This window comes from Saccopteryx bilineata, chromosome 4 (genome assembly GCF_036850765.1).
Source record: "Saccopteryx bilineata isolate mSacBil1 chromosome 4, mSacBil1_pri_phased_curated, whole genome shotgun sequence".
NCBI classification, from domain to species: domain Eukaryota; kingdom Metazoa; phylum Chordata; class Mammalia; order Chiroptera; family Emballonuridae; genus Saccopteryx; species Saccopteryx bilineata.
The window spans coordinates 43122319-43146031 of NC_089493.1; the positions used below are offsets into that span (position 1 = coordinate 43122319).

The following is a 23713-nucleotide window of genomic DNA, read 5'->3' on the forward strand; positions in this document are numbered from 1 at the left end:
TTTTAGATTCAAAAATTGTTTTTTAGGTTATAAAAAAAGATTGAAGTTTCTTAGGAAAAAATGTTACTGATACAGTTAATTCACATCTTTGAAACAATTTTTATATAACCTTTTTGGATTTTAATTAATATGATGCTCTATAAATATATTATTCACAGGGTAAATAATGAAGTATCAGCTAAAAGGTTTTAAGAGCCTATAGTATGGGCTAATAATCTTTGCAGTGACAGATAAAAAATTTTAGGCTGAAATATGGAAGACTGATAACTGTTGTTGAATCTAATAAAATAGTTCTTCAAAAATTAGTCCATAAAAGATTACAGAATTCTGAATTGTATTCAATAACACCTGCTAAGAGATCAAGTAAAATATGATACATTAATCCATTAAGTTACTTCTAAATGCAACTTAAGTTATATACTTGTATACTTCTAAAATGCAACTTAAGTTGTTCATTTTAGACAGGAGAAAGCATAAACTTTATCTGAATTTTTAACTAACTTTTCCCATATTTTACCAGTACATATTAAATTTTTCAAATGTCAGATTGGCATCCCTGTTTTCAAGTGCTGTCTAATCTCTCGATTTAGTTTTTATGAAATAGCTCAAGATAATTGCTCACAAAAGCTGTTATCAAGCTGTTTCTCCAGTGAACATATTATATCTTCAATTACCCACTTCAGTAATTTCACAATTGTTTTTATTTTTTAAATTTATTTTGAATTTTTCAGCTTATTTCTTATACATTGTAGTTTCTGGGAGGAAAGTTAAAAAAATGTATATGGAAATAATTGAATTGGTTCTTGGCCTTTTGGCTAAAATCAGGTGTGGAAATATATAATTGGAACGTATATTCAAGCAAATATTTTTAAATGGGATACAATTCCCGAAGACAGAAATCTTTAAAAGGTAAAGTATTAAGTTTGATACTTGATATTTTGAAGATAGTTCATTCACACTTAAATACCCTTTATTTTCTAAAATGTACAAATAACATTTTTATTATCACTCATGATCTGTAATAGCAGAGAGAACAGCAGGTTGAAGATGCAACAAATATTCTTTGAACACTTCAATAAACACAATGTAAACATTCACTTTAACAATGTTTCCTTTGTTAATGCAAAACAGAGTGCATTTTCCCCTTCTGGCTGAGCTTCATCTAGCTGAGTAGCAACAGCAGAGTGCTGAAAGAATTTTTCAACAGCAATTTGCTTGCTCTAATTTACTTTTCAAGGTTGATGATCAGGATTCACTATGTTGCTTGCAAAAAGATTTATTTCTATTAATTTGTTCCAATCGTTCCTCTTGTTCTCATCATATTTAGGTTCCGTGGCAGCTTCAAGTGAATCAGAAATGCCACCACTGCTTAAGTTCTATAGTTTTACACACAAAATGAACTCCTATATTCTTTAGAAAGAAATCTGTTATGCCCATTGAGAAATGAGTACTGAAATAAGTGACTTAATGTGAAATCTTTGCCCTTTGCTCTTCAAACAGAAATACTTTCTAGTCAATAGACATATGAAACAGTAATGCCAGAGCAGTATCTGTTCAATCCTAATTTTGTTTAAATAAATTCTAAGTTTTATTTTAGCTGAAACACACTCATAATTCATCAATAACATTAAGAAATAGAACTCATATAAGTAATTTAAGATTTTTACATGATGCATAATGAAAAAGGCTTATTTCAAATGTATTAATATTCTAAAAATATTATGGGAAATAACCAAGTTATTCTCCACATCTTCACTAAATTTCAAAATAGCTCAAATTTTCCAATCTCCATTCTGGAAGGGATTTTACATTAGTTCCAATGTGTATAGTTCCAACATTCAGAGTGCTAGCTAAGTGATTAGGAAAATTTCAATGGTATTACAGTCTTCACAATGAACACAAGTGTAAAACAAGTCAGGAAAAGAAACTCTTCCCTCAATCACCTGAAAATTAACAAAGTTAACAATATAAAATAGGTCACATTTATGCAGGCTACGCTTCTAAAAGGGAAAAATCACAGGATTTAAAATGAAATATAGTCATTAATTATCTCTTCACAACCTGCAGAGGGCACTCAAGTCCCTTAAAAGAAAAAGTAAACATTTTAAGAGGAATAACAATTATTCAATATTTTCATTTTTGTTACTGAAAAGTGTTATCTAAACCTATTTTTAGAAAACTATCACTTAGAAAGACATTTAAAAGGAAACACACTTTAGCTTTAAATGTTTAATAGATTATTAAAATATACAAAATTTCATATGTCCTATTGAAAACACAATTCAGCAGGTGGTTTTGAGCCCACGGTCATCTGTAAATGCTGGGCATCATATATTAACACCACCCTGTCAACAATTATGCAGATTAGCCAGAGCCTCAGAGAAGTCAACCTGGACCTCCAAGTACCCTGCTTACAAGGCAGCAAACTAAACAGATAAGGCATTGCACTGCTACAGGCTATATCTGGACAATATTATCATATCCATAAAATGGCTTTTGAAAAAAATTAGAAGCTATCTTCAGCTCGTAATCATTTTGTAAGAGTAATCTCATGAGTTCTTTGGCAATTTATATTTTAATGAAGTTTCTCATTACTAACATTGTGTTTGGAGGGAAGATCAAATGTTCTTCCTCTGACATGATACTATTTCGTAAGAAAACCCACCAAGTCACACACACTAACATATGTATTATATACATTACATATACACACATGTATATGTTTTATATAGATCCTGTGATGGCATATTTCGAAATATATTGCAACATTTTATTAACTAAATAGTTACTGCATAGTGAATTATTAAAAACACTAGTTTCTTAGCAACATAGCCAGGGGATCCTAACTTTCATCTTTTATTTTTTCCTGATCCTAAATTTCTGTGATTAAATAACTTGCTATCAAAAGATACCTGAAAACAGGTTGGTTACTAAACTGAAACTTGAGAGGCTGGTACCAAGGTAAATTAGACATGTAGTTCTTTAAAGGAGTCACTGTTTTAATTTCAAAACTGGGTCACAAAAGATTCTTGAGCCCAAAGAATTTATAAGAAAATTATGTAAATGCATAACTTGTATTGCAAACTGCTACTAGAATAATGGACAATTATAAAGCATTATAAACACTTTATAATAAAATTAATCACTAATAATAATTTAATATTTAAAAATAAATTTTGTTAAAAATCATTGCTTTCTTTTTTAAGGATCTTGAAAGATATGAAGACCAGACCAACAAATTTGATATCTTATCAGATAAATACTGACATTTATAAGTTTTTAAACATGAAGTTTTTGAGAAACTAGCATAAAACACATCTTAAAATTTTATTCTTAAAATGTGCAAAATTCCATAGAATATTTAGAAGTTTTAAATTTATGAAAGAGGTACACAGTTAAATGAAAAGGCAGGAAAATAGTAAACAATACTGTGGGAAATGGTTATTGTGATGATTTAAAATAATTACTTAGAAGTGTTTTTGTAATGGCATCATTTACCTTTATAAACAAAAATCTTCACTGTGAAAATGAATGCAATTATTCTTATGATGGGTACATAAGTTGTTTTCTTCAAGAAAGAACAAAGTTAACAAATATAGCTTTGAAATCAGAAGTCTTAGGATGAACAGTGTGTTACATGTTTTCCCCAATTGGATTTACCACATAGCATGACATTTTTTAATGGGAAGAAAACTATGAAGTTTAATGATACAGAAGCATTTTCTCAACTTAACTTGTAGCCACTATTTTGATTTTTGAGTTATCTCAGAGCCAATAAGCATACTCTCCAGTACAAGAAACAAAACTAGAAGATAGCCTTAGAATGTAGTCTTTGTTTCTTCTTTCTTCAAAGCCTATGTTTCCAAAAAGCATTGTCAGGCAAAGCAAAAAGAAATGTTTGTTCTATTACGTAAGAAATAAACTTCATTTGGTATTCAATTGACTTTCTAACTTAGCAGACAGGACTTTACATCTTCAAATACTGAAAATAAATTGCATTCTTGGCCCTTGCTTTAAAAGGTTAGAGAGAATAAACGCACACCCTGGTAGTGTTCTAGTGATCGCCCTAATCTCAGTTGCACTTTGTCAGAACGAGGTAACTGGTAGTTAAGTGAAATACCCTAGATCAAAGGGGGATTAATCACCAACTGAATCCTTGCTGAATAAACCTGTCATTCAAGAAAATTATTTCCACTGAACTTAGCAGAGGATTGAAGGTATTTGCATAACAGGGACTGACTACTTCAGCCAGGTTAAAAGGTTCAGAATTCATCCTATGTTTAGCTTTTTGCCTCCTTTTCCTTTCAGCAGCGTGGTACAATGGTTTCTAATCTGATAATACAGCTAACTATCTAAATGATGTCAGAACAGGAAAGTATTGCAAAGTTTGGATGAGGGATGGATCAATTTCACTTTCAGTAACTCCTAAATCTGATTTGTTGGAATTTAAGATGTAATCCTAAAAAAGTCCCTTAAACCTGAGGACTGTTTATTAACATCCCTTTTCTGACCTTTGTCTTAGAAACAACCATTCTGCTGTGGCAGCAGTCCCTGCAGAGTCTGGATGAAAACTCGAACTACCTACCACTCAGGCGTGGTGCAGGAGTCTATGAATGTCTATAGTGTGGTCTGAGATACTATAATAAAATAAGGGGAAAAAGTATTTGTTGTTATTAGTATAAAACGGTGCTTTGAGAAACCTTAAATTATACAATATATATAAATTCACAATAATTTAAACTCTTAATATATAAGAGTTGGTGTAAAAATCTTAAATTTTAATCAAGAAAACATTTTTAAACAAATACTTCTCTTAAGAATTCTGGACAAGTCTATTTATGTCAAACCTGATATCGAAATAAATTATTTTTAGAAAAATAAAAAAATGCCCACCTCTGTAAGGGTACTTCTGGCTTTAAAACGTTTTAAAAATATTGTTGAGAAAAGAAGGGTTTTACCAAAATCATAAACCATCTTTTCTGGAGCACATTTTCAGAAATCTAACACCTTTTGTACCTTTTGGGTCTACTGAAGAATAATTACCTATATGATAGACATCAGATTTCATAATCATATTTTGGCACTAAAAGGGAATTTAGCAATTTTGCATCTAGAATAGGTCTAACACCATCCAAATCTTTGGAAGTAGGTGCTCATATTCATTGCAAACGCAAAGCATCTTTCAAGTTAAAAATGCAAAGAATAGTTATCAAAGAAAATGAATAAAATCCATAGTGAGATAATTTTTTAGAAAATGATTGAAGTTTTAACCCAAGAAAGGACTCTTAGAGTGTCTTATAGCTTAGAATAAGAACATGTCAATCACGATTAAGCCTCTGGAATCGGAATCCCTTTGAAATGCAGCTGTTTCTTCTTTAATTGTGGCAGCGGTCTCTGAAGAAAAGAAAGGTCCAGCCTTAAAGATGAGTAAGGAATACAAAATAGCTCAGGATTAGTTGTGGAGTTCAAAGGTCGCTAATTACACTAAGGAGTTCCCAGACACAGGGAAAACATTAAACAGGTCACCTACCGAACGGGAAACAGACTTTGTCTTCAGAAATTATCCTGAAGTGACAGGTTTCTAGACAAAATCAAAAGCATCACAATGTGTCCAGCTGATCTCAACAGGATAAAAACATGAGTTGGTTTTAGTTCTGTAGTGTTATGTTAGAATGGAATGGCAACAGATGGCATCAGGTTGCCCATGGCCCCTACACTTTTCCAGGACTCCCTGGATTTTCCTCACGTTTCTAGAAATGTCAAATCAAAGATTCATTGGTTTTTCTGATTGTTTCTAAAGAAAGTATGCCCTAGGGGACTATTATACTGAATCTCTGCCTACTTATTAGACAAATGAATGCTTCTTGCCTATCTTACTGTACTTTGCTAAACATTTATATAATCAAGATGTCCAAATGGTTCCATTCATATTAACGTAAGTTAAATGTTAAGCTTCCCTTGAGTTTAAGAGAGATTAAATAACTTAAGGGGAATAATTTTTTTATTCTTTCAAAGGGAAGGTTTTTACTACCGATTATCTATGATTAAGCTAGAATAACAAGTTCAAGTCCTGGTCAGGCAGTTATTTCATTTCCTTTGTTACTTGGGATAATTTGAACAGAGAATATTATGCTATGATAATGCCTTGCAGAAAATGAGAATTTATAATGAGTAGGATTGACCTTAATTAAAAAATCATATTTCAAATCCTAAATTTATATGCTATATCCCTTCAAACTATCCTCTCGTTCAAGGAGTTAGCAGCTTTTTCTAAGCTTTTCCTTAGGCAATTCATTAAAAAATAAAAGCCAAGATAGAATTTAATTGAATACTAATCTGTAGTGAATATTTTTTCCATAACACTTCTACTTCTGTTCTATAAAAAGAAACTTGACATGGATTAAGTTTTAAGGATCTTGAGATTTCATCTTTTCTTGAATGGTCACTTAAAGTCCAACTTGACAATAAACTGCCTTGAAAACAGTAGGACATATAATTGTTAAAACAGATAAAGAATAAAGAATATGACTAGATGGTTCCTGAAGAAACCAAGAGAATAACTATTAGTGAGAATGAGGCATTTAAAGAAAATATGCTACATGAGACTGAAATACGATTAAATGATACACCCTATTCACAGAATGACTTTTGAATCTTACCTGCATTCATTAATGAATTTAATAAAAAATAAATAAAAGACCAATATTTTACCTAAATTTATCTTTAAAAATTTGGCTGCACACAGTAAGTAATCAGAAAACACTATGCTCATCTTCTGAAGATATACCACCTCTTTTACTATTCGTATTGATGCCCTAAGAAAATTGTTATTGTAGCAGATTAATATGATAATAAACTTACCTGAAAAGTAACTCTAGAACAGAGATAAACATCTTAAGTAGAATTATGCATATTCTTTATAAGTTCATTGGATAGTTATAACTAAGGGCAGGCTACTATTTAAACAATTTCCCTTTGTTTTCATTGGCTGTTTTTCCAAGAGAGTTATAGTTGTTTCTATGTGATCTCTGGCATTCCATAACAACAAAATGTTCGAGGAGCTGAGTATTCAGGTTTGGAAGAGCAAATAGTTTATCTTGCAAGTCAGTTACAATCCATCAGGAGTGGCTGCCTGTAGCTCTGCATTGAAGAGGAACGTAAGCCTGTATCCAGGAAGCTCAGTAGAGAAATAGGGTTCGGATTGATTAGCCATGTCTGCCACAGGCGCACGAAGGAACATGAGGCAAGATTACCCAAGACTAGTTCTAAAATGAGCCTGAAATGAGTCATTTTTGGTTTATGCTCTGAATCATATGTGGGTAAAATCAAAGAATAATAAAACTAGCGACATTTGTCTTTAAAATACTGACTAAAAATATCAAACATGAGCATTTTTATAATAAAATCATTCAATGATTTCTCATTCACAGGTTATCCATATTAAAAATAAAAGATTATGATTTAATTTAGGCTATGTTACTATTGTATAAATCCTATTTAAACATGAGCTAATTACAGCAGTAATGATCCATGTGTTATTGGAGCAGGGGCTTTAGAATTCCAGATGTAATAGTCAGAAGAAATTAGTTTCCGGTCTGAAAAAAAGGGAAGAAATGATAAGATTATATTATATTAACAAAAGTTCAGCAAGAGAGCAAGTCATGTTATTTTAAAATCATGGAAAACAATTATTTCAAGGAAGGCAATCCTTTTAAATATTCATTTTATCTTGACTTTATCAAGGCATCATTATAACTTTTACCATTTTAAAAATGTACTCATTAAATATTTAAATAATCTAGCTTTAAGCTTATTTGTGACAAATTTAGGCCAACATCCTTCACTTATGCCAAATCTTTTCCCTCACATTTTCCCTAAATTGTTTCTGATGAACTATTACTTCCAAGTACAAAAACATTAAAATTTTTTATTGGTTTCCCTTTTGTAAATCTGACAGAGGTCCTGATTCTGATTTTGCAAATTATCCTCTACCTATCCAAAGTTTCAGTGGTTGGAATAAATACCCAACTTTCTAAGAATGTTTTAAAAAGATTGCTTCAGTGGTTTCTTAAAATTCTGATCAAATTTAAGCTTTTTGCTTTAATAGCTTTGTAGCTTTGGACAAATGACAGCCCGCTTTGAACTAGTTTTCTGATACATAAAATTAAGATAATGCTCATTTGGAGCTTACACATGTGAATTCTTATTGTCACATACATCAGTAAATATCCAGTTCTGCCTTTTTTTACCTTTCTTCTTCATACCCTTCTTCATAATGAAGAAGATATAGGTAGGATAGGTGGGATATACAGTATTACCTTATCTCCCCGCCTCCAATTTGGGAACTTAGTAACAGTGAGAGGCACACAGCATATTGATTAAGTAGCCAGGCTCCAGAGCCAGACTACTTGGGTTTGATTCCCAGTTCTGCCATGGGACTAGTTATGGGACCCTAATCTCTCTGTTCTGCCAAATCCTCATCCATAAAATAAAGGTAACAACACTTAATAGAATATTGTAAAGATTAATAATGTTAACACATAAATACTTAGAACTCTGCCTGCAACACAGTAAGCCATAAATGTTAGCCATTATTATTTAAATGAACATTTTGCATTCAGTATCCCACAGATATATAAAATTAAGATAATGCTAAAATATTGATCTGTTTGAGTTTAGAAAAAAAACATTATAAAGACTATTCTGTATATATGCATCTCTTAAAAAAAACAGACATAAACACAGTATAGGAGAAAACAGGAAAAGCCTTTGGGAGGTAAAGAATATGACATACTAATTACATTACATAGAATTTATTATTACCCTTTACAAGTAATTGCTTAGCATTCTAATTATTTTGAAATTTTCAAGTGAGAGGCCCTATCTTTCTTTCCTATTTTAAAGACTCCAGTCCTTCACTTAAAAAATACTTATCTAAATATAACAGCTTTATTCTCCTTAATATATGAGGCAAAATGTTTCTGCTTATGTTTTGCTAATCCTACCTTATTCTAGCTACTTTTCTGTTTTATGCCACATATGTATGTGTATTTGATCTGAATTAAATAATTTTGAACTCATTTATAAATTGCTTTTTGTCTCCCAATATTTTCATATATACTATATACATATATATTTTAACAACCAACAAACTCACCAAAGGCAGGAAACCTTCTTTCTACTGCCCTCTTATTTGTAAAATAGAGGGCACTAAATAATGCTCATTGACCACATTTGCTAGAAATATTAAAATGTTAAATAATCATATCTACATTTATTGAATCCATGCTACATGCTAAGCATCATGCTTGGCCAATATAATTTTATTTAAACCTCATAACAATCCTGAAGCAAATATGTAATACTATTATTTCCATTTTATAGGTAAGGAAACTAAAACTTTGTAAGTTCACTAAATCGTCTAAAATTATACAGATAACAAACTGTCTGAGCAGTTGTCTGTCCAACACTAAAGCCCCTAAATAAAAGTGTGTATTATACACAGAGCAAAATAAATCCAGCTTTACACAAAGGCCCATCTCTATGTCAACACTCGCTCATCAAGAGAGGTTCATAAACAGAAAGAGGCAGAGGGCAATGTAAAGTCCACAAACTGTTACACAGAATAGGATTAGGCCAGAATTTTTATAATTGGGATTATTCCCTGATCTCTTTCTGTTACATTTTAATTTTGCCTTAGGTAATAACTGAATAACACCATTTTAATTCCTTCTAGTTAGTATGGATCTACACAACTTACGTGTACTGATTTTTGGTTTTCCTGATGCAAAAACTTGAACTGAATGCTGATCTGCGTAACACCCAGTAAGTGTGTAATCTAAGATCCTAAAATGAAGCTAGAAAAAGAAGAAAACTGTATCAAATTGAGGTAATTTTTTTGGTAAAAATAATGATCACATTTTCCCTCTTGATGCAATTCTAGGAATTTACTTGACACAGTTTGCAAAATTACAATCACAAATACTGAACCTGAGTACACACATACACACCACTTCCCCTTTGCATTTGGGCCACTTCTTTGTAAGGGTGGCATTATGAATCCTTCACACATACCAGGCACCTCACTAATAGGAACTCTAACCCATACTACAAAGTATCCCTATCATATAATGAGGAAACTGAAGCTCAGAGGTGAGGGCAATTAGCAACCCAGCATGTAAGAGCAGAACTGGCATTTGACCTTAGACCTGATTGATTCCAAAAGCTGGTGCTCCTTACCCTATGGTAATATTCGCTTTTACCTCTAGGGCTGTGTGATTGTGATATAGTCAGATCATAATTCTTCTACAGGCAGAAACTTATACATCTTCTACCAAAACATAACAGTGCAATTACTAAAGGAGAAACGTCAGTTTATTTTTGGTGTTTAGAAGAAATGAGATGCTCTACTTAATTTTCTGAAATCACCCCCTCTCTCACCTATTAAAACTTTTCTAAAATATAATCCATAGTTCCTGAATTTAATTGATAATGTGGCATCATCAGTATAAATGCCAATTATTATGCTGCACTATTAGAAAGGGCCATTAGTACCTTCTCTGAAAGCACAGCGCCGGGTGCCTGAATCACACTGCTATTCCCATTAACTACAGAGTTCTATAGCTTACGGAGCTCCAGCTCCTTTCGCTGTGCTCCTTCCTCTTCATCTCTGCTGCTGAAAGCCCCTGATTCTGCAACATCCTGATATCTTTTCTATACTTTTTTCCTCCTATCTCCCTTCCCTGCAAAGTTCTCCTATTTCCCAACTTTCTCCTTTTGATTACCAAACCAACTTATCATTTGCATAGAATGTAATTTTCAGATCTTTGCAATTATTTTCCTGTTGCAGCTCATATTATTTCATTAGTAAAGAGCTTTGGCTTGCTTGTTGTGACAAGGCTGATTTCCACAAAACTAGACATTATAAAAATAAATCTATTCTAGGAACACAAATATGTAGTACATGCTTTCGATTAAATTGTAACTGATTAGGTGATGAAAATGAAAAGACCTAATCCCTACCTTTGAAAAACATCCAATGTAGTAACATCCCATATTTTTTCCTGAAAAATATCTGAAAGCAGGAATTTTTATAATAATCCTTGAAACTAAGCTCATGGACATAGTTGAAACCAAGAGAAAGAAATGAATACCCCAAGTGTACTTCTAGCTTCATTACCATTTCCCCTAATGCTTTTATGTATAGATTTCAAGCTCTCTTCTTTGAGACTATTCTATTTAGGTTTTCCTGCTAGCCATACACACATATTTACCTTTAAATATGCTGTACCCCCAATGCAAATGTGGTCAAATGGCTGCTTCTCATGGTTCTTGGCTCCGAAAGTTACAGTTCCAGAAAGATTAATTTCCATTGATTTTGGGAACCTCTGTCCTAAAATTGAAAACACATCAATCGAATATCCTAAATTAAGTAGATTCTACAGCAAATAAATGAAAAATAATTAATATACAAAACCTGGCTCACCAATGATCCAGATCAATAAGCTTTTCTCTCGAAATACTTCAAGCTGGCCAAAACTTACTTTGTATTCCACATGTGTGATTGGACCTCTTTAATAAAGGAATACAATGCAAAAAAAAAAAAAAAAAAAAAAGAAAGAGAATCACAGGTTCAAATCTTGCTACTGTTACTTAATACAAGAAAAGCATAAAAGCATTTCTATATTCAAATTTGCAGAACAGAATAGACGAAATAATATTTTAAAAAATGTCAGAAACACAGTAAACATTTCTGGTGATAATATACATTTTGTTATTAATTCTGAAGACATTGTTGGTGATGACATACATTTCATGATCAATTCTAAAGACAAATATAAACTCATAGAATACACTGTCACATCAATTGACATATTAAAACTATGATTTTACTACACATTTGGATAACTTTTGAAAATAACTATGTTGTAGAACAAGTTTAAAAGTAGAATTGATGAGAAAGTACAGTTGACCCTCGAACAACACTGGTCCCTACACATTCAAAACCATGTTGTTCGAGGCTCAACCTTTTCACTCCATGAATGGGAATCCAAAGGTGTGGAGGGCCAGCTGTGGTTAAGTTTTTTTGTTTTGTTTTGTTTTGTTTTTGGTTAAGTTTTTGAGGAGTTAAAAGTTATACATGAATTTTCCCCTGTGCCAGGGTTGGTGACCCAGCCCTTGACTGGTTCATGGATCAACTGTAATCTTATGATATGATTGACGTAATTCACTAGATTGTCAACAGTTGGGCTTGATGTGTATATAGAGTACAGAATGCTAGAAATAAAGCCAGAAGTGAAATCCCTGAGAAAGCTAAATTGGCTTAAGTTTATATTTACTAACAAGTTTAACCAGAAAAATGAAGACACAATTCAAGGTAAAGATAATTTTTATGACTATATTGTGGTTTAGAATCAACATTTATTTGAATAACATATAAAAATCTTAAAAATAAGGTGAAAAACAAAGACAGGTAACTTATTGTAGCAGTGGAAATGTACAAAGGAAGACAGAAATCATGACATCATGTTATTTTTATTCCTACCTATTGTAAAAAGGTATATGAGCTTCACAGAATTCAAAATTATTTTTCACACTTTCATGAAGTTTTAAATTAACTGTTATTTTTAGTTGTAATTCTTCTTCTTTCATTTGATAAAAGCCCAAAATTGGTGGGACAGGAACCTGGAAATAAACATAAACTTTTATATAGTTCTCAGGTTAATGGGTCTAAAATATCAATGGTGATTGAGAAAAAAGTCTTACGGTAAATACTCATTATGTACAGATATGTCTTTAAGACTAATGAGTTACTTTAAGTTGTCTGGATGCTCGATTAGGGAACTACATTCATTATAAGGGCAGGAATGCTTCCAGTCTGTCTTCGGAGGTGAGAAAGGTATGCAGTACATCTTATATTCTTTTTCCTACTCTGGTTTGTCCAGGTTCCCTTCCTTCAGGTTCTCTACGACCTGCAATATAGAAGATGCATGGACACCCTGCCCAGAGTTCCTGCTGCCCGTTCGTATATTGTGACACTTCCCTCCCCGTTTTCCCAGCTCAGCAGTAACTTACTAAATTGGTTATCAATGACTGAATGAAAGGGAGACAACCTGTAAGCTGGGGTGAGCCAATCACTATTTCTGGTACATCTGAAGGAAGAAATAGGAAAGAACTGCTTTTATAGTATGACAAGCTAGTGCTGGAAAACCTGTGCAGACAGAGAAAGCAGGTGGAAGAGAAGACTGAGAAGCAGAGATGAGACACACTGTGTAGACCTTGCGTATAGAATGATTTTAATTTTAATTTTTTAATTCCAGGTCCAGTATGGCCTGGGTTTACTTCCTATCCTTGAATAACAACGAGATTGCCTCTTGCATTCTCAAAATAAATGCCCTTTACTTAAGCTAGCTTGAGTAGGTTTTTCTAAATTACTGATTGACAATTATAACAAAAGGCAAATGGTACAGTAAAAAAGATACTGACTTTTGGAGCCTGAAATTTTGGGTTCAAACCTAGCTTCTGCTACTTATTGTTACATGACAAGTCATTCAGTTTCTCTGAGACTCTCTTCATCTGTAAAATGGGGCTAATGATACCTACTCATTAAGGGTTTTAAAAGTACTAGAGAAAATGCCTATAAAGTGCCTAGGACAATGTCTGACACACAGTCATTATTCAATAAGCAATAAAAAGTTGATTATATGTTTGTAACAACACTTGTCTAGGATTATTGGCATTTTTACATGTTCAGAGTTCAAACCATGACTAGATCACACCAGGATCTTTTTTAAGACCATAACTTCTTATTAAAGAACATTAAAAAAATAACAAATCCCATGAATTAGAAAACCATTCAGTGCTGTTAAGAGACACTAGATATTAAGAGGCATTCTATTCAAAGAACTGAATTTTCATCTTCACTCTTCAATTACTGTCTGGTAAATAACTCATGAAACGTTTTGATTCAGACCAAATATATAAATGATTTGCAAAGTCTCAACATTTCCAAGGTTACTTACCTGGGAAGTGTAGTAGCATAAGTTGAATGACTCTAACGGTGGAGTGAATGGAAATTTGTAAGGTCCGCTAAATGCAGAATCATCCATTGCATCAATGCTACTAGAAGTCAGAATGGCAGAGTCAAGAGAAGTCACACAAGGATGAACTAGAATATCCTGAAGTGGAGATCCATTGGTGGGGAGACTCAAGCTGATGGTAACATTTGGCATGATTCCTTCTAAATCACACTGCAATACAAAAGGAAACATTACTAAGATCTTAGAAGCATATCTTCAGCGTGAGGCTTTTGAATTTACCTGAGTCATTTCCTACAACTTAACTCACTTTTCTCTCAAGATTTTGTTTTCTTTGCTTTCTGTTCTCGTTACAAGTTCTATCATGCTCTCAGACACCCAAGGTGGAGACCAGGAGAGTCTCCCTGGAGTCCTCCTGCTTATATTCAGAACCCTTAAAAAGCTATTTTAAACCCATTCCTGTTTAAAACACATTTTTTTCCATTCCTGTTGCAAACACATTGGTATTGGCTCTTATAATTTTTGTCCTAGTCTTTTAAATGTATTTAGAATTTATTCCTCTAATCAATCCACCTCCATCAGTATCAAGTTACCTTAATGAGGAATAATTCTAATTAGATTGTATCCATGCCCAAAACCTTTCAGTAGTTTCCGTAGTTTTGGATTCCTTTTAATACCTTTTATTGTTTAGCTCCCACCTACCTCTTTAATCATTTTTTACCCTGCCACCGATGCTATAGACATATTGGATTCTTGAATTTTCCTGAATAAATTATAATGTCTTATACACCTTCAAGCTTTTATTTATTTATTTTTTTCTTTTTGTATTTTTCTGAAGTTGGAAACAGGGAGGCAGTCAGACTCCAATATGCGCCCGACTGGGATCCACCTGACACGCCCACCAGGGGGCGATGCTCTGCCCATCTGGGGCATTGCTCTGTTGCGACCAGAGCCATTCTAGCGCCTGAGGCAGAGGCCATGGAGCCATCCTCAGAGCCAGGGTCAACTTTGCTCCAATGGAGCCTCGGCTGCAGGAGGGGAAGAGAGACAGAGAGGAAGGAGGGGGAAGAGGTGGAGAAGCAGATGGGCACTTCTCCTGTGTGCCCTGGCCGGGAATCGAACCCGGGACTCCTGCACGCCAAGCCAATGCTCTACCACTGAGCCAACCGGCCAGGACACGCCTTCAAGCTTTTGTATGTGCTATTGCCTCCAGCTACAATCTTTTCTCTTTGTAACTGCAGCTCATTTGATGCTTTGTGAGTCCTTATGTTTTGTATTGTCCCCTCCATAGCCTCCTGCTGCAATGCAGAGAAGCCCAGCATCTTTTTTCCTATGTGGTCAGGCTTGCCAATGAGAGGTACTTAGGACACTTGCATATGGAAGGGAAAGAAAGAATTGTAGGAAGGCCATGGAAGCCAGATTTGACAGCTTCACAGACCTGTTTTCCTTCACATCTAGTGTCTAGCACACTGCTATGCACAAGAGGCACTCAAAAACTGTTTGCTGAATGTATACTGTTTTCTAATTATGGAGTCTATCTTTGTTTTCCATTCTAATATGAAATGTTTCACCTTTTTGTTTTATCTACTGCTTGACATATGTGTAAATTCAACAATGTATGTTCTATAAAATGTAAGCACTTGGAAAGCAAGTAGACATATAATCAGCACCATAATTAGTATCTTACAAAGGTTTTGGTGACAGTTACAATATCAATCATATCTGAACATAAAAATACCAAGTAATCTTACAACAAAACTTACAAAATATATTAGTGTTTCAACTTCTAAATCATTTGCTACTTTTCTCTCGTTATATGTGAACTAGCAAGAACAAAAAAAGTTTTGTTTCTGACAGATATTTATGAAGATAATAAAGTGTGCAAATATTAATAGCAAATACTATTAAAATTTTTAAATATTCAGTTTGTATTTATTAAATTAGCTTCTAACATTCTTCCAGGGATCAGAAAATTGCAGCCATTATGGAAACCACCAACAAATTATCTGCTTCCTAGGCATTTAAAATACTAGATCACCAGTCATTTACTATAGAGTGAGAACATTCATTTTAGAAGAAATCTATGCATTACCCTTTAAACCAATCTGGCAAATGTAAATGTGGACTTTTAGCTAGAAATGATAAAAACAGAAGAGACCTAGGAACTTATCTGATTTTAAAAATGAGAAAAAATTTTAAAAATTAGAACTTTTCCAAAGATATGTAAAAAATTAGTGGTAGAGTAGGGAATAGGACTTGAATCTGTTGGCTTTTGGTTGTCTACTAGGACTAAGATACAATGAAGATAATTACTTCCACTTACATAGGCCTAATAGAACTCCTTTAAATACTAAGCTCCTAAAGTACTTAAAAAAATATTTGGCTAACAGATATACTATTTACATACAAGTTTAAAGAAACATTTAGTATGTGGATTAAGGTATATCCCTACTCTTTATTTTTAGAAGAAAGGTTTTTAAAGAAGAAAGTTTTCCATCATAATAATTTGTTATCAGACAAGAAATAGGAATTAATCCAATATTCTCATATGCAATAAACTAGGGTCAGCTTATTAATGAGCTGAGACATTTAAACACTATGATCTTAATTAATAATAAATTATATATATATATAATATATTCCCTATTTGTCACAGCAAGAAAAAACAAATGGTGAATTTTCTACTTTTTTTCTACTTTTACCTTATAAAAAAGTAGGATTCAACTACTTTAAGACTTACAAATAACATAAACCATGAACACCTCAATTTTGGAGCTATTTCCAATACTTCTAATAAAACTTATTAACTGCTATGTATTTTTAATCATGATAAAAGTGAGTTTAAAACAAAAACTCTTGGCCCTGGCCGGTTGGCTCAGCGGTAGAGCGTCGGCCTAGCGTGCGGAGGACCCGGGTTCGATTCCCGGCCAGGGCACATAGGGGAAGCGCCCATTTGCATCTCCACCCCTCTGCCGCGCCTTCCTCTCTGTCTCTCTCTTCCCCTCCCGCAGCCAAGGCTCCATTGGAGCAAAAGATGGCCCGGGCGCTGGGGATGGCTCTGTGGCCTCTGCCCCAGGCGCTAGAGTGGCTCTGGTCGCAATATGGCGACACCCAGGAGGGTCGCAACATGGCGACGCCCAGGATGGGCAGAGCATCGCCCCCTGGTGGGCAGAGCGTCGCCCCCTGGTGGGCGTGCCGGGTGGATCCCGGTCGGGCGCATGCGGGAGTCTGTCTGACTGTCTCTCCCTGTTTCCAGCTTCAGAAAAATGAAAAACAAAAAAAAAACAAAAAAACTCTTAGATCACTTTAAAGTTAAAAGGGAAAAGAAAGACCCAATTTGTCAGCCAGGATTGTTCTACATCTCTGTTCTTGAAATCACATTTGGCCCTAGCTGGTTGGCTCAGTGGTATAGTGTCAGCCTAACCTGTGAATGTCTTGGGTTCAATTTCCAGTCAGGGCACATGGGGGAAGCGACCATCTGCTTCTCCACCCCTCCTCCTGCCCATTCACTCTTTCTCTCTTGCCCTCTGGCAGCCATGGCTTGGTTAGACAGCATCACCTCAGCTCTGGGCTCCATGGAGCCTCTACCTCAGGTGCTAAAATAGCCGAGTTGTGAGCATGGCTCCAAATGGGCAGAGCATTGGCCCCAGACCGGGGTTGCCTGGTGGATCCCAGTCAGGGTACATGTGGGAGTCTCTCTATCTCCCCTCCTCTCACTTGGAAAAGAAGGCAAAGAAAAAAAAAAAAAAAAAAGGGAAAGAAGAAAAGGAAATCCACTTTTATCTGTAGGATTTGTACAAAGTCACTTAATATTAAGTTTGAGATATAAAAAATTTATATTCATTAGAAAATAAAATATCAGAATAAAGATAGCTGAGAATATTAATATGCACTATAACAATTATACCTGGATGGTTTTTATTTTGGATCATTATTCAACATGGTACTGATCATTGCTAACTGTATTGTTATTTCATTGTCTTTTCTGATTTTCTAACCAGAGAACCTTACATGAACTCATTGACTTAAGTAAAACAGGAGCCTTTAAAATGGTTTTAGATAGTAAATCAGAGGCTTGTCAATTTCACCCCTTTCGAAATGGAAAATAGACATGGTGGTTTCAAAATATTTTCACAAATGACTCTTTTTAAGAGGCGGAGTTTAATTCCATCTCCCCGGAATTGTGGACCAGACTTAGTGAGCTACTTCTAACGAAAAGAAAATGCTGGTAGAACTGATTCTATCTAACCTCTCAGTCTTGGTAATAAAAAATGTAGCTTCTACCTGTGCTCTGTGTCTGTCTCTTGTCTAATCATTTGATCCACAGGAAACTAGTCACTAGGCTGTGAGGACATTCTTGAGCAGCTTGTTGAGAAGCCCACATATAATATAAAGGAGCTAAGGCCACGTAAGCGAGCTGCCCTGAAAGCAGGTCTTTCCAGCCCCAATAGAACCTTCAGGTGGCTATTGCTCCAGCTGAAATCTTTTTTTTTTTTCATTTTTCTGAAGCTGGAAACAGGGAGAGACAGTCAGACAGACTCCCACATGCGCCCGACCGGGATCCACCCGGCACGCCCACCAGGGGCGACGCTCTGCCCACCAGGGGGCGATGCTCTGCCCATCCTGGGCGTCGCCATGTTGCGACCAGAGCCACTCTAGCGCCTGGGGCAGAGGCCACAGAGCCATCCCCAGCGCCCGGGCCATCTTTGCTCCAATGGAGCCTTGGCTGCGGGAGGGGAAGAGAGAGACAGAGAGGAAAGCGCGGCGGAGGGGTGGAGAAGCAAATGGGCGCTTCTCCTGTGTGCCCTGGCCGGGAATCGAACCCGGGTCCTCCGCACGCTAGGCCAATGTCCAGCTGAAATCTTGACTGTGATCTTAATAGACTCCACCCTAGAAATTCCAGCTAAGCAGCTCCTGAAATCCTGACACACTGGAATGATAAGGATATTGTAGTTCTTTATTGAGACAATGAGCAATTTATTACTTCGCAATACATAACGCAATTAGTAAGGACTGCGAAAAGGTAACTAACCAAATTTGACATGAATCTAACATCTGATGACTGCTTTTTATTATAAAAATAAAAAATGTCATATAACAATGTAAACTAGAGTCAGTTTTACTTTTCTCCATAGATGTTAAATGATAAAACAAGTACCAGAGAAAAATCTCACCTTGCATGTGACAGTTCCAACTACTTGCCATGTATCTGCTATATCCTGTTTATCATATTGCATGGATTTTACCTTTTCAGTGATAGAAATAGAAACTTGTGGTTTTCCTTTGTATGTTCCAACTTTCCAGGCTGGCTGTTTTTGTGGATGAGCCACAGAAGCTAAATTAATACTGTCCAATGAATTCTGTAAGTTGGCATCTAACAAAGTTCCAAACGGGCAAGCCTGCAGAAGCAAATCAGGCAATTGGCTCAATTTTGTGTGTAGTTCAGCGTCATTTTTTTGATTTGAGTAAAGAAAATCCTGTACTCCAAAAAGAAGTTCAAAGCCTTGTGAAATTGCACTGATGCTAATTAATGGTGGACGAGGGGATAAAGTTTGTTCAACTAGTGGAACACAAGCATATACTATGCCATTCTTCAGAAAAGCAACAACTGGCCAGAGTTCTTCACCTCCTACTTTAAGTCCATAAACAGATGTTTTATTGATGCGAGAACAGCTATCACGACTCTCCATGAAGTCCTTATCTTCATCCAATAATCTAAGCTCGAAGAGGAGTGATTGAAGAAAGGGACCATCTTCAGGAATAGGCACATAACTTGCTCCATTGAAGACTCTGGCCCGTTTTTCAACAGTTGGATACCTTCTGCACATGGAAACAAAAACATTACAAATGATTCTTCCAAGTAAAATAAAAATGGTAGAATCCAAACACAAAAACAAACTCAAAAATGAAGGTAAACAGTAATAACAAAATATGCAATAACAAATACATACACACTCACAAAAACCACAACCAAGAAAATATATTACATGTTATGTTCTGACTATAGTAACTGAATGTTGCATACTTGCTATATTATCTCAACTGATAAAGTATCATTATCTATTACTAAGAATAATTCAATTTAGTTACATTTTTTAAATAGGTACAGTACATGGTTCTAATTAGAAATCCTAATCTCTTGGCCATTCAGATTCCCATCTGGCTGGCAGAGTGTATACCTGAACACATTTTAGGTATCTATAAAAACCTTTTTCCTGATTCCATCTTAGTAGAGTAGGAGCAAAAGAAATGGTTCAAATTAACCCTCTACCATTTTGAATTCATTAGCTGAGATGATACAATTGTAAAAGGAATGTCCTATTCTATTCAACCTATAGTGAATAACAGGTACCCTGAGTTTTCTTGCTAACCTCCACAAAATATATGAGCTTTTCAGTAATACTGGTTTACCTCTCTGGCCCTGGAAGATATTATGAGGTAATGAAAAAAAAAATCTGAATTATCTTTTATGATTTGCGTGCTCTACACTGAATGGTAAGTTAGTAATTCATCCCCTTTCGGGGGGGAATCAGAATAGAAGGTGCTTTTTGTTCATTTACAAAAATGTTTCTTGGTTCCAAAAATACATGCTTTCCCTATTCCTTACCTCTCCATTTCACAGTCCAGAACAGAATCATCTATTGGTTATTAAATTCTATGCAAATCACCTAATTTCCCTGTCTTTTTTCTTATTTGTGAAATAAAGGGGTGGCTAAAGAACATACCAGTAATTCTCATCAAGGACCAAGAACACACCCACCTGGCCAAAAGATTTTTTTTTTTAATTTTTCTATTTATTCATTTTAGAGAGGAGAGAGAGAGATAGAGAGGGGGGAAGAGGAGCTGGAAGCATCAACTCCCATATGTGCCTTGACCAGGCAAGCTCAGGGTTTCAAACCGGTGACCTCAGCATTTCCAGGTTGACGTTTTATCCACTGCGCCACCACAGGTCAGGCTCAAAAGATTTTTTTCCCCACTAATTCTACTAATAAAATATTGATGTTTACTAATATTCTTTAAAAAGAAAAATAAGAATGTATTCAAAGTTATCAGTGTATTAGTGGAACTAACTCATTTACATTCTGATGCATTTCTTGGTTAGAAGGGGAAAGAATTAGCCAGCACTCCAGTAATGGAGTGATAGGTCAATGCTATTTCTTTCTCTGAGTTTCTGAATAAGAATAGTCAAGAACTTTGGACTAAACTCTATTACAGTGCCTTATCTCCTAGTTACCTAAAGAATAATTAAAGTTCTTAAGCATAAGAATCTCACAGCTAAATGTAAACATAAGATTTTAATCTGGGACCTTTACAATGTTTCAATATGTGCTCAATAAATATTTTTGTTGGATGACTCAACCTGCCATTTCAGATTTAAGTCTTTTCTAAAATATTAATAGGACTATACCTTAAATGGCCCTACAACTATGAGGTACAATACCAACCTCAGCCAGACTTAACCTGATACTATTACTATCTATCTGGGCAGCAAACTTCTAAAATAGAATCTAAACCAAGTTTGTTGTTGTTGTTGGGAAAAAGTAGTTAGATACAGGAAAGATCATTTGCCTTTTAAAATCTTGCATGATGGCCATTATCTTGTGGCATATATGTGGGTAAGATGCCAGTGCATATCTGTTTAGCCCTACCACCAGCCCCAAGAGGTCAGTAAACATAAATTAATAAAACTAATCTAGTTCACTCAACAACACAAAATTAGTAAGTGATAAGTGAATTATCTGAACCCAATTTGCTGCCTGCATAGAGATATTGAACCAACCACCCAAACATATCTGAACTTTTCTTCTGAAATATTCTGAGCACAGTGGGGAAAAATACTGAAGACAGGCATGACTTCTTCAAGGAGCTTATTTTTTGGAAACAGGAAAAAAACATTACCTCCATGGGATATTGAGATAGCTACAAAACCACATATATATATATACATAGAATATGGTATTGGTACAATAACAAAGTAGTAGAACTGAGACAGAACAATATTTATATGGGAAACATAATAAACTAATATCCCCACAAATCAATGAAAAAGATATGTATTGTTTGGAAGACGATGTTGGAAAACTGTATAGAGAAAAACAAAATGGGATTCCTATATTAACACTGTACCCAAAGATGGACTATAGATAAAAACCTAACAGATAAAATTATACAGTTAAGAGAAGATAACGTAGGAAGATATCCTTGGGAAACAAGGGTAGGGAAAGACTTCAACTAATTTCCTAAAGCACTAACTACTTTGCTTGCAATAAACTTAGTGATTTCTGTTTAATCAAGGGCAACATCAAGTTAATTGGCAATGATAAATTAAGAGAAAATAACTATACTAGTTAAAAAATGACATAGGACTAATGTTAAGAATACAAACCGAGGCTGATGAATCATACTAAAGAATACTATTAACCTTTTCGCTTGCAGTACAACAAATGTAACTGGGGGTAGGGGAATAGGAAACTCCAACTCTGTTGCCCTTAGTTGCAAAAATGGTTTAGGTTGCAAAGTGGGAATTTCATATCCACATTGTTAATCACGTTTCATTTAAATTACACTCATCTTTACCTGCCTCAATCTCAATTCAGTGTCACCCTACTTCACTGTAGAGCTTTTCTCAGGGAAGACTGAATTTGTTGGCAAGATATAACTGTCAACAGTCACTGAAAATAAAAGGTGAAACAAATTACTCAATTGCCACCCACATTTTATGAAATTATTGTATAGCACTCTTCAGAGTTATTTTCAGAAAATGTGGCAAATATAAAAATGAAACCAGATCAGCTTAAACCATCTAAAAAAAAGTGTGGCGTGTGTTGGCCACATGAATATAATTTAATTTTTTAATCTTTTTTCAATTTTCTTCAACAATCAGTAATGTTAAACCATCTGAAAATTTCTAGTAATGAAAGATGACAATATGAAAATAACAGTCTGATATTGCTCAATAAGGGTTTCCCAGAAGAATGAGTTAAAATGTCATTGACTTATTTTTATTAACGAAAGATAAAAACTTAAACATGTATAGTGCTCAATGTTTCCTTTCTTTCATCTCCATGTCAAAAATTAATTTTAAGATACAGTGATACTAAATAACACTGTATTAGAAAACACATAATACTTAATGTTTGCCAAGCATCAACTCATTTAATTCTCAGAACACTGAGGTAGCATCACTAAAATACTTATTTAGCAGGTGAAACAAGAGGTTAAGTAACTCGTCCTAGGTGGCGGGCCAGGGATTCACTGCAACAGAGAATTATGCCACATGATCCACTCCTCCGCTTGATCATCCCTGAGAATTCCAATTTGCATTTACCTGGAGAATCTGACGGTGCCACAAAGTGGAGTTCCTGGTTCGTGGCTTATGAGCCACACTGCTCGCTGGGCCATGAGAAGCCCCTAAAGCATCAGATCACCCGTAAGGCCGCCACGGAGGCAGAGCGCAGACCGGCTTTCTCAGATGGACTCCTATCAGAAGCCCGGAGGCTTACTCATCCGAACCACCTTCTGCCTCACCACAAACAGGTCGGGCTCAGCAGAGAAGTTAGCTACTTCAGAAAAAGTGAACAAAACCTCTGAGTTCGTCTTGGCCAACACATGCCACAAAAACTGTGAGTTCGCACCTAGAGTATCGAAAACTTATCCCCCAGCAACTCTAGTACTAG

At 34.9% G+C, this 23713-nt stretch overlaps 1 protein-coding gene across 5 annotated transcripts; it reads right to left on the minus strand.

Moving 5' to 3' along the window:
• Positions 1–746: 746 nt before the first annotated feature.
• AP5M1 (adaptor related protein complex 5 subunit mu 1) lies at positions 747–23505 on the minus strand. 5 transcript variants are annotated; one of them, XR_010731246.1, is made up of 10 exons: positions 23365–23505; positions 19211–19856; positions 14022–14249; positions 12545–12684; positions 11486–11571; positions 11274–11392; positions 9761–9857; positions 6862–7595; positions 5531–5581; positions 748–5416 (listed from the first exon to the last, which is right to left on the minus strand). XR_010731246.1 is itself a non-coding variant. In XM_066275967.1 (8 exons), exons 1-8 carry the CDS (start codon positions 23436–23438, stop codon positions 7513–7515), a joined length of 1473 nt encoding a protein of 490 aa, XP_066132064.1. In that variant the 5' UTR covers positions 23439–23505; the 3' UTR covers positions 748–7512. The 5 variants fall into 5 exon arrangements, 1 of the variants encoding a protein (XP_066132064.1); XR_010731245.1 differs by having other exon boundaries at positions 747–5416; positions 5531–7595; XR_010731247.1 differs by lacking the exon at positions 5531–5581.
• Between the last annotated feature and the right edge of the window lie 208 nt (positions 23506–23713).

Coding starts and splice junctions, on each gene's coding strand:
- AP5M1 (XM_066275967.1), bottom strand. CDS start 23,438: ATGGCCCAGCGAGCAGTGTGGCTCATAAGCCACGAACCAGGAACTCCA. Junction 11,393..11,485: donor CTTATTGATCTGGATCATTG/GTGAGCCAGGTT, acceptor TTTCAATTTTAG/GACAGAGGTTCCCAAAATCA. Junction 7,596..9,760: donor AAAACCAAAAATCAGTACAC/GTAAGTTGTGTA, acceptor CCTTTTTTTCAG/ACCGGAAACTAATTTCTTCT.